At 37.5% G+C, this 12468-nt stretch overlaps 1 protein-coding gene across 1 annotated transcript in view; it reads right to left on the bottom strand.

The window, feature by feature from the left end:
- Positions 1 to 3840, bottom strand: part of LOC126163090 (U3 small nucleolar RNA-associated protein 14 homolog B) — an 87659-nt gene extending 83819 nt beyond the window's left edge. The window contains exon 1 of the mRNA XM_049920002.1: positions 3574 to 3840. Within this exon, the coding sequence (XP_049775959.1) occupies positions 3574 to 3677 (104 nt within the window). The 5' untranslated portion in view covers positions 3678 to 3840. The remainder of the gene's footprint in view (positions 1 to 3573) is intronic.
- Positions 3841 to 12468: the final 8628 nt, after the last annotated feature.

Below are 12468 nucleotides of genomic sequence, written 5' to 3'. Positions count from 1 at the left end.
CTCACCGAAAATACCCTGCCTGGAAAATGACAAAGAACTTGGCAGTATGAGCCCACTTAGTACAACATTGCACCCCCTCTGGCCTGAAAGCATCCACTGCTTTAGTTAAGAAGGATGTCTGAAGCAGTTCTTTCCTCCCTGAGCTAAGCTCGGCACACCTGTTGTAATTGGTCTTTGGCGTACTTGATACTGGCACCAGGACATAGTTGATGTCTGAGCTGGTTCCATATGTTCTATCAAGGACAGATCTAGGGATCTTGTTGGATACAGGAGTATCTCAGCACTACACAGACAGTTCATAGCTACATTTGCCATGTTTGGACAAGCACTGTCCTGTTGAAAAATGGTATCACGATACTGTCACGTGAGAGTTAACACATGGGGATGCAGGATGTCCATTACTTTCCACTGTGCCATTGCAGTTCCCTCAGTCACAATTACCTGTGACCTGAAGTCATACCCGCTCGCTCCCCAAAACATGATGCCAGGATAAAATCACTCTGTCTCTCCAAAACATTGGAAGAATGGGACCGCCTGCCAAGTTGCCAGCTTACTTGCCTACAACGGCTATTTGGGATAATGCAGAACCACAATTCATCACTGGACACAATGGGATGCCATTCATCAGCAGTCCATGCTTCCAGGTCACACCACCATTTCAAAATGCAGGCATTTGTCTTGTGCTGGTAATGGCAGTCTATGCACGTGTACCATAATTCCCTTAGTCTGCTGCTAGCATCCAACAAATGGTGCAGGAAGCCCGCCCAGTTAGCCATGCGGTCTAATACACTGCTTTCCAGGCAGGAAGGCATGCCGGTCCCCAGCACAAATCTGCCCGGCAGATTAGTGTCAAGGTCCAGTGTGCCAGCCAATCTGTGGATTGTTTTTAAGGCAGTTTTCCATCTGTCTCAGCGAATGCAGGCTGGTCCTCTTATTTCGCCTCAGGTACACTATGTCGGCGAAAGTGTACAAGTCGGTGGTAAGGCCTACTATGATATACGGGGCAGAGACATGGCCAATCACAGTAGCCCAGGAAAGGAAGACGGAAGTGGTGGAAATGAGGATGCTGAGGTGGATGTGTGGGGTAACAAGGAAGGAAAGGATTAGAAATGAATTTGTTAGAGGAGCTGTGAAAGTGAGACCCATGGGGAAAAAGATACAAGTGAGCAGACTAAGGTGGTACGGACACTTACAGAGAAAATGGGAAGAGTATGTCGGAAACAGAGTTGAAGATATAAAGATTGAAGGAGGCAGAAGGAGAGGAAGACCGAAGATGAGTTGGAAGGATAAGATTTCCGGGGACCTAAGGGAGAAAGGATGGAAGAAGGAAGAGGCAATGGATAAAGTACTATGGAGGAGAAGGATCCAGAAGAGCAACGCCGACCCTACGTGACGTGGGACAAGGCGACGATAAAGAAGAAGAATAAAGAGCTACTCGTGTTTCACAAGAGTGGTATTTTCTGAATCCGTATTGGCTATCTGTCATTGAATCATTTTTTTTCTAGATGATTCATAATGTTCATGCATAGTACTTGTTCCAAAATCCTACAGCAAATTGAGGTTAGTGATATGAGTTTGTAATTTAGTGGATTACACCTATTTCCTTTCTTGGATACTGGTGTGACTTGTGCAACTTTCTAGTCCCTGGGTACCTACAGATCTTTCTACGAGTGAGTGGTAGTATATGATTGCTAAGTAGGCTGCTACTGTATCAGTATACTCTGAAAGGAACCAGACTGGTATACAATCTGGACCAGAGGCCTTTCCTTTCCTAAGTGTTTTAAGCCTCTTCACTACACAAAGGATATCTACTTCTACAATACCCGTGTTGGCAGTTTTCTTGATTTATTTAGTTTTCTTTTGTGAAGCAATTTCAGAAAGCACGTTCAGTAACTCTTGTTTTAGTGGCAATGTCATCAATATCACCACTGTTATCAGGCAATGGAGGTATTGATTGCCTCTTGCCACTGGTGCACTTTAAATATGATCAGAATGTCTTGGGGTTTTCAGCTGGATTTCAAGACAGAGTTTTGTCGTGGAAACTACCGAAAGCATATTGCACTGAAGTTTCCAGTAAATTTCAAGTTTCTGTAAAACTTTGCTAATCTTGGAGATTTTGCATTCTTTTAAATCTGGCATGCTTTTTTATTCATTGCGCCTATAATAGTGTTCTGTCCTGCTTTGTGTGTACCATGGAGACTCAGTACCATCTCTTATTAATTTGTTTAAAATATATCTCTCAATTGGCATCAATAATATTGACTGGTCTATGCTTACGTAGTCAGACAAACTTATCATCTTTCAATGCAACCTAGATCTCAAGCTACACTACAGATCAGTCTGTCATCACAATTAGTATTTCGCAGGGGTCCAGTATAACACTTTAGCCTAATTTTTGTACCATTGCAAAGATGAACTGGAAACAACTGAAGTCATAAGAACTTAACAAAGCTACAGGACCCAACGAAAACACTGTCAGAATCTATACAGACTTTTCATCTGAGTTAGCCTCTCTTTTACCCATGGTATACAGTTGATCACTCAATCACAAAAACTGCTCAAGAGTTGGAAGAAAACACTGGTTACACCTGTCTACAAACAGGTAGTAAAAGTGATGCTCAAAACTACCATCAAATTTCAATGACATACATCTGCTGTTGAATCTTAGAACATAAACTGAGTTCAAACAGAATGATGAACCTTAACTAGAACGACCAGTTCCACGACAACAAGCATTATTCATCTAAAGCTGACAGATGTAGAATTAATTTCAGGTATGCACCAAAGACGTTTGTTGAGACCCTTGTTGTTCATTTTGTATATTAATGACCTGGTATACACCATTTCTAGTATCCTCACATTTCTTGATTGATGCAGTTACCTACAATGAAGTATTGCATGAATAAAGGAGCTGAAATAGTCAGAACTTGATAACCTTTCTAAGTGGGGCAAAGACTGGAAATCTGCATTAAATGTTTGGGAATAGAAAATTTTGCACGTCACAAAACCATATAATTAAAGTTGACCAATAGATTGTAATTGGTATCGTCACATGTGAATAAATGGGTAAATTGGTAGGAATTTCAGACTGAATGATCACCAATGCTCAACAGTACGTAAAGACAGTGACAGACTTCAATTCAGTAGTAGGATACGGATAAAATGTAGTCAGTCTACAAGGGAGATTGCTTGAAACACACAGCCCGTCCAGCAATACTGCTCAGGAGAATGAGAATATCGAACGTACATACAAATATGTGCGCCACAAATGGCTACAGGGTTCTCTGAGTACTTTTAAATAATCCACATTGGTCATCGGCATAACATGGTTTTCACTCTTACACGAGACAAAGCGAATGGGAAGTACGTGCCTAAATCTTTGGCAGCGACAATTAATAACGTGGCTCGTAATCAGCCGTATTTCCCGTAAAACAACGAAACTGATCGTGAAGCCACTAATTCAGAAACAAAAACAAATGCTGCCTGTTAAGTCCAGCTCAGTGCTTAAAAATTAGAATTGTGTACACAATAATAACAGAGGATACTTAGTAACCGATAACACTACGTAATTACCGCTGTTTCCCATCCAATTGTCTAACAGCTGACAAAAGTTTCGAATGCTCTAAATCCAAAACTTCATTCTCGGAGTCAACATCACTTGCTTTGCTCTCATCCATTATTGTTGGAAATTAATACACAGTTATGTACGAAGAATTTAGCTTTTACTGACTGTCTGATTATAACCACACTTGACATGAAACTCTACGACACATAAACATTACTGCTACACAGCCAAACACAGTAAACAACACCGCACATCTAAACACGTGCATCGCACGATGTAAACACGCCAAAGATACAGTACAGCGGGCCCAACGAGTTTAGCTAGAGTAGGTCGAGCGTCGGGCTGCGCTAGCGTCTCGGATCAATAATAAAAAACTCTTGAACATTCCCACCCGGCTTCAGACAATACCTGGCTGCGCGTGTTCTACCGTTCTGAAAGTAGATGCTTAGACGTGTCCTACGTTCGCCTACTCCCACATTACTCGTTCTCATTTCCCTTTATTTCTTTGTTATTGTATGATAGAAGCCAATAAAAAAGGCAAAAAAATCTTTGTTATTTTTTGTTTCTGTTGTTTTATATTTTATGCTGGAATTTACTTGTTTTTTAATATAGTTTGCACTATGAAAGAGATGAATACAGAAGCAGTTTCAAAATAGTGCAGAAGTTATTCGGAGATGAAACGGCTTGAACTGATAATGTGGAGAGCTGCATCGAACCAGTCTTTGTACTGAAGATCAAAACAACAACAACAAGAACATTGTTATAGTGATGACTGTCACTGTTCAAATTGGTTCAAATAGGCTGACATTTCTTGCAGATAACGTTAGTTTTAAGAAACTAGAGTCTCCATAATGTAAATACACTGTAAAGGTAGAACACCTAAATGCTTAAACGAGGGCTCATTGGAGTTTCCAGGTTTATATTCTTCATGATCCTAATGGCCTTTTCTGTATTCTCAAAACTCGTGTAGCTACTGCCAAATTATCCCAGATTGTGTACCCATATTTAAGGTGGTGAAGAAAGTAGACATGATAGGAACCCTTAATTTTTTTCTCATGTCATCCATATCTTACATAACATAAAAGCTGACGCTATTTACATTTTCCATCACAAACTCAGTGACACCTAGTCATACACCTAGATCTCAAATTGACATGGTAGGCACACATTCAGTAGTTATATAGCATGCTATTAAAAGTGGTTTCATCCTTCACGAATTAGGAATCATTGTAAGTGAAAAACAGTTGCTTGCATGCTACAGTTTCATCTATTAACATTTTCTTCTTTATATTGGTCACTGTAAACACTAGACTGCATACTAACATTATTCCTGTGGCAGCAAAAGACAACAACAGCTATCAAAGCAGTGTTGAATATGTGACAATCGTTTAGGCCACCTACCTCAGTGATTTACACCGTTAATTGTATTAAAATTTGAATCTAACAGCCCAGTTTTCAAACGATTTCAAAGTTGATTTGTCTCATTTGATTAACTATTATGTTACTAGGTAGGACACAAATATGTAATTTCTCCTTTTGAGATCTGAAAGTGATTTTCAAGGACTTCATGTCAAAGTATTCGCTAATACTGCGTTCATCTATTGGTAGAAACATGAATCGTCAATTCGTTGAATTGCAGTTAGCACTATTTGTTTACAGAGAATTGTGTAACAAAGAAAGCACAAAATGTTCTGTCTTTTGTAATGTTAGTAACCTGTAACAACTCTGTTTGTCATACTCTCAACTTGCTATACTGTTGTTTAACATAAAAACGTCAAATTATGTCTTAATTAGTGCAATTCACAATATGAATCTAAACTGAGAATATAAACAAAGTGTTTATTTAGGCTGCTGGATTATATATTGAGATTCTGTCTACACTAAAAAAATAATATGCTCATATTTGAAGCAGTAAACATGTTAGGAATACTTGGGATAATACAGTAAAATTTCAGTGCAGTTAACGAAAATGGAGCTAGCATTGTTTATGTGAATCATTTCAACGATTTTTCCATTAAACCGACAGATACCCATTTGATCTTGTATCCTATTTCATGCACTTCAATTGTAACCGCCAAATAATACCTTCTCTGTAATTTGGGCAACTTATGTGATTGTAATTATCGAATTACAATATGTAAAAATGTCCAATGGTCAGAGGGTGTATACAAGACCAGTGATAAATTGTGTGAGGGGGCCAGTACAGTTTGGAATTTTGGGGTCAATTCTAGTGTCCGATACCACCCGTCGGCTTTGACCAATGATGTAATGTGTGATGTTAATTTGTAATGTTAATTTGTTTGTGCCGTAGATTGCTGTCGATGAACGTTAAATGATTTCTCTGGATTTCCTCGTTACGCGCGTGTATTAAATATTCGATGTAGATTGTTTTGTTTTGGTCTGTTAATTTGTTTTCGGCATCTCGTGATTTATAAGTAGTCGTGATTTATAAGGTCTTGATTTCTCACGCTGTTCGTTATGGATGAGTCAGTTGTTTTTACTGCGAAAGTTTTGCTTCAGAAAATGAGTGACCGTAAATCAACTATAAAATTTTTGCAATCATTGGGCGTCATTGCTGAATTTTGCAAGTGCAGTGTCTCTGGAAATTATATGAGTTTGACGAAGGTTGCGTCATCACGAACTTCCGACGAATACATATGGAGGTGCAGAAAAAATAACATATGGAGATCCATACGCAGGGGGACGTGGTTCAAAAGATCGAGGCTGAATTTAGAAGTAATTGTCATGCTAACCTACTATTTTTGCTATGAATATTCTTGCAAATCCGCATGCACGAAGCAGGGGTTTCATGTGGCGCTGTAATCGACTGGTTCTCGTTTTGCAGAGAAGTCTGCGGGGAATTTGTAAAGTATAGGGGGTCATTGGGGGACCAGGGGTTATAGTTGAAGTATATGAGTCACATTTTGGAAAGAGAAAGTACGAAAGGGGGCATGAGGTTGTTGGGCTTTGGGTTTTTGGAATAGTAGTTTCTGGAGGAGATTGTGCTGATGCTGTATTTAGGATTGTACCAAATCGGACAAACACAGTCTTGACGTCTTTAATAGAAGAATATGTGGAAGAAGGTTCTGTAGTCATGTTGGGTGGGTTTGCTTAGTACTGGGGGTTGGGTGAAAGGGGTTATCATCATTTGGTCGTGAATCACAATATTCAGTTTAAAGATTATAAGATGGGGGCATGTACAAATACTATCGAGGGGTATTGGGGGGCGGTATAATCTGTGGGGAAAGAGAAGGATTTCAGTTTTGCAAGGCCATTTAGATTAATACCGTTGGAGGAAGAGTATTCCTAAAGGTTATTGTTTATTTCTTGCATCTATGAAAGTAGTCAGCAAAATGTACAAGCCTCATTTTGTTAGTTAGGTGTTGGTGGGTCTGATACTTTTTTATTGTTTTGCATTGCGTTTTTTTATGTTACTGTATTGTGCGAGTGCAACTTTTTTTGTTTCTCTGGAGGGAGGTTTTTCTGTCCTTTTAATATTTTCTGGTTACAATGGTAGGCCGACGGGTATTGCTGTGTTTTTGCCAGAGGGTTTATGTGATTGACTCATGGTTTCAGTCTATTTTTATTACTTTAAAATTTTGCTTCTGATTGAGGGCGGGTGGTAGGGAACAACTAATTTGGGTGTTACCTCATTCGTGTGCTGGCAGTTTGTGTTTCTTATTACTTTTTTCATTTGTTACTCTGGATTTTGCTTCTTTCATTACAGTTTCACCTTCTGACATTATTATTTCTTGTTATGTCCTTGTTTCGTACTTGTCAGCCTCGATCTTTGATTCCTTTGGAAGTTCATATGCGGTAAGTTTATTTTTATGTAGCCACTTTTGTGTTTTCCTTACCGATGTTTCTGCTACACTTCTCTTATTTTTACTGTCACTCCTGGTGTATCGATTTTCCTGAGTGTTATTTGGAGCTACTGTAGCTGGTATGACTTTTGTGTAGTATAGTTATCGGTTGCAAGCTTTGGTAATTTTTGCATTTTATTTCTTTGCATGTTGCAGTAATGTGTGTAAAGATTTTCATTTTTTGAAAGTCTAGTCATATTCTGTAGTTCACTAACAAGATCATTTTTCCAACACGTTTCTGATATGTTATAAGATTTTAGGGCAACAAACAGTAATATTGGAATTGGTAACTAGAAATAACCTCCTACATAGGTTGCTTGTAGTTACCGATTCCAACTGTTCGACGGTTCATTATTTGGATCGTTTCTGCATTATGTGTGCAAAATATAATATGATATATGCACTCGTAATTGCTCTCGTGTTCTTATTTATTTCAGTCATCTTCAACTCGTTTAACTGAAATTCGCACGTAAATAACAGTCACGTTAAATGTATTATTTTATGGCATGCTACATTCGTTTGTTTGCGAGTGTGATCCGTTCCATTCATAGATAGTCCATTGCAGCATCTTCGCCTTATGTATGACATCATTGGTCAAAGCCGACAGGTGGTATCGGACACTAGAATTTATCTGGATTTTGAACTGCATTGAATCACCTAAGACCAAGTCAAGAAATAAACAAAATTCAGAGGTCAAGAAATTACAGGAACAATTAACAGCAGCAGGGCAACGAAGAGAAGTTATACCCAAGCCAACAATTTTTTTAAACAATCTGAGTTACACTCTCCTGACTTCAAGAACTTTTATTTCAGCCATCTTCTTCAGAATCAGTATTTGTAAACATGTTACTTTGATTTATTTATTTTTTCGACAGTTGTTATTCCCTGCCAGGTGGTTACACTGCATATTGTATGTCAAGAAATGACTTATTGCAAAAGCAACAAAAGTTGGGTGAGTCATTGTTACAAATATGTAATGTACACAGACTTGACCCTAAATATGGTAGTAATCTAGATTTCGCTTTTGGACTGAATAAATATTGACACTATTAACTTCATTAGGATGAAGATATCAATGAACTACATTACCTTTACTTATGATGCAGATGCCCAGAAAATTATGAGAGTTTCATATCATACACAGAGTGCTAACAGAGAAGTATTTATGAAATTTGAAGGTTTCTTGTTTGGTCTAGACAAACAATTATTGAACATTAAAGTAATTTATAAGCACAAAGTAATAATTACATTTAAATTATCTGTATAAATGTATTTAAAGTAGTTCCTCATGTGCCTGTCGTATATGGAATGTTATTGCTGGATTAATTTCGCGAGAAAAGCTTCAATATCGCATTACATTTCTCAGTATCTAATGTACAATTAACTTGAGAATTTTGACTAGTCTTTAATTTTGAGTCGACTTCTACAATGGGGTCACGAGTGTGTTACAAAAATCGCAGTGACATGTTTTTCATCTGACAGACTAAAACTTTAAGGACAACAGAAATGTAATTAGCACCATACTTTTCTTTTAGTAGCAATCAGCCATTTTAGTATACTCTCTAATTTGGTTAGTGCAAATGAATAACTCAGGGGTCAAACTGAGGAAAACTACACGAATTTTATAGCTGCAGGTATACAATTATATGCCACTTGAGCTGTTCATCTGTCACCGCAGCCCGGTGCGTACAGCAATTAATCACGAGATGAGACTTTCCGGTCGGAAACATCAACACAGGCAGGCATTTCACTGGCTCCAGACATTCCAAAGAGCGTTAGAATCTACATTTCATTTGACTTCTGGCCTGAAGAGGACGTTAAGATCACTCTGTCAGGATCATGTGTGACACCATTATGATGTGTACATGCTGTATCAAAGACAAAAGAGACCATGTATCAACTTTTGTGATTGTTTGAGATGCTAAACTGCAGTAGCTAGGCAGTTAGTTGGTTTCATGTTCCATGGATCGTTTGCAAGATAAACAGTAACGATGTGAAATGAGTCATTTTGCATACACAACATAACTTAATTTTTAAATATGGCTATATGCTGAAGATTTATAAAGCAGTTTTAATGTTTCTCTTTCTTTTAATATCTACAGATGTGAGTTAGTAAACTTGTCCACTACCTTTCACACATTAAATTAATATAAATTCTTCTATGGAATAGAAGGAGTTGTCAAGGAGAAACTTTTTTAGTTTGTTCTCAAATTTTATTTTGCTATCTGTAAGATATTATATATCTCTGAGTAACTCATAAAAAATTTTGTTGCAGTATTGTGCATCTCTTTGTCTTAAAGACAACCGTAATGTGGAGTAATGAATGTAACTTTTCCTTCTACTGTTGTAATTCTGTACACCATTCTTCTTTTTGAACTGTCGTGGTTTATTTACAAAAACCTTCATGAGAAGATGAGTTACCCCAGAACCTTATTCGAAGTGACACTGTTGAACGAAATGTGCAAAGTATGTCAACATACTGATTTGTCTCCACCCAAGATTTTCTATGATTCTAAGCGCAAATATGGCTGAATTAAGTTGTTTTAGGAGTTCTAGAAAGTGCTTTTTCCAGTTTAAATTCTCATCAATATGAACACCTAAAATTTTTTATGTTTCCACCTTATTTATTATTTGCTCACCATGTGTAACCCTTAACATTGGTGTAGTACACTTAGAGGGAAAACTGAATATTTAGTGTTATTCTAAAATTGATAGTCAGACCATTCACAGAAAACCAGTCAATCATACTTTTAAAGACAATATTTACTATTTCCTCTGTTTCTTCTGTTTCTTTATATACACTTGGATTGATTACAATACCAGTGTCATCTGCAAAGAGAGATAATTCTGCTTGTATATTATGTAGAGGATCATTTATATAGATAAGAAACAAATGTGGACCTAATACTGAGCTTGGGGGAACACCATACATAATTTCTCAACAGTCAGAATATTGACCCCCAGGCTACATTGGTTGAAATTTTAAGTACAACTTTCTGTATTCTTTTGGGTGGATATGCCATTATCCGGTGGTTGACTATGTAACTGGCCTATTGAATTGTTAGAAGCTTCGTCAGCCAGTGTCATAATTTTGAAATGAGAGTTATTATGATTGTCACATAATAAGTATTTCGCATGAAGCGCCATTGTGACACAGGCAAAAGGTCAATTGTGGAAACTAAGCCACTGAACATTTAAAGTAATGAAATTTAGGAATAGACTTGACTGACTACACAAAATAAGAGGGCACATACATTCACGATTGAGTGGTTCAAAATATGAATTAATACCATAAAGGAAGTTGGTCATAAGTATAATTACATCGGTACACACTCAGTTGTATGAGAACGTATTATTAGGATAGAGGCACGTACATTCTAATTACTATCATTCCCTGTGGTCTGGGTAAAAAGAATTGTGGTTAAAAGGCATTTATTCATCTAAGAAAGAAAATAATTAAATGAAAAGAAAGACTGCAGGTTCTGAATGTCGTGGCAAATAGGCCTACAACCTAAATATTGAAACTGACATTGGTGGCCATGATGGGATAGATATGAACATATTCACGTACCTCTGTTGTTGAGCAGTGCCATCGTGAAGATCGTCGCCTCCATCTAAATTCTCCATGCAAAATTAAAATAATAATAATCTTCCAGAGTTACAGGAGCTGGGATCCATGGTATCGTAAATGAGAAAGTCGTTCTGTTTCATAAATTGCTTTCATTGTATAACACCATTTCACTTTAAAATTACACAACACATATTATCACCAGGACATGAGAATAACAAAATGTAACTAATATTAAAACTAATAAATGAAGAGTGTAAAGCTTCTTTTGTTTGTCAGTGTTAAACACTTTTCAAGTGGATCTTTGGTGTGAGAGTCGAATAATAGTGTATACGTTTATCAATAAGAAAAAATTATTAAGTTCCTTTACATTGCCCCCTTGGTCGAATTGTCCGAAGAAATGTCAAATTCTTGGCAATGAGCCCAACCACTTTACACACTGGAAATTCTGTCACTCTTTTACACAAGTACTTGGATTGCACTGTTCATGTCTTTTACGGGATTTCTCGTCACCACTTTGCTCGCTGAGTTCTGGCGCCGGCCCTGGCACTTGGTAATGAAAACAAAACATATACATAAGGGCACACAAAATATACATTAGCTTACATACTACACACAAAAATTCCTGCATCGTCCCTTACATAAAATACATGAATATCACATTACATTTTATACAAGTCCATATTTCAATTCTTTATGATGGTTTGGAGGGTCTTTGGTCCTGAATAAAAATAACATTTCCAATAGCATGCTGACAACAAAATTACATTTCATATTCTACAATTACATTTTTGCTGAAAATAAGAAAGTTTCACAAGAACATTGTATATTTCGGTGTGTCGACCCATGCTGTAGGTTTAGCAAGGGGATCTGGAGTGGTAAGTGTGATAAATTCTTCCTTATAGTTGCTTATGCTCCCCACTGCCTCCATCTTTTATATCAGTATCTATTTGATAACGTCCCAGTATATCTCCTTTCTGTGTTTTATAGTTGTCTTATCATGGGGAAGATAAACAAGTAACAAATAAAATTCACAGAGATTAGTACTTAGTCTAACGTAACACTAACATATACATAACCATAGGTGCTGTTCAATGGACATGGGTGTCGTTTTTATTTCATAACATGGACGTAAATCATGAGCTGTAGTGGGAAGACTTTATTTAGTGGGTCAGGAAATTGTGTCTCTACATCTATTTGCACTATGGTGAGCGTCCATTTGAAGATAGATTTTACTTCCCATTCAGATTGTCCTCGTGCATAGTGCTATCAGTCAATAATGCGTCACTTACAAGTAACCGTGTACACAACAATTAGTATGGCAGGGCGCTACGCACCGTTCGGAGTCCAGTAACCATGCACCCACCATCGGGAAGCGATACAGTGCGTGCTGATTAATACATCTTTATGAAGTGTTTTGTGCAGCGGTCACAGTGTTTACAAAACTACTACACCTGCTTCAACTCATGGTA

The sequence above is a fragment of the Schistocerca cancellata genome, chromosome 2 (assembly GCF_023864275.1).
Source record: "Schistocerca cancellata isolate TAMUIC-IGC-003103 chromosome 2, iqSchCanc2.1, whole genome shotgun sequence".
NCBI lineage: Eukaryota > Metazoa > Arthropoda > Insecta > Orthoptera > Acrididae > Schistocerca > Schistocerca cancellata.
The sequence above is the reverse complement of the archived record's forward strand: the minus strand, read 5'-3'. Positions and strand labels throughout refer to the sequence as shown.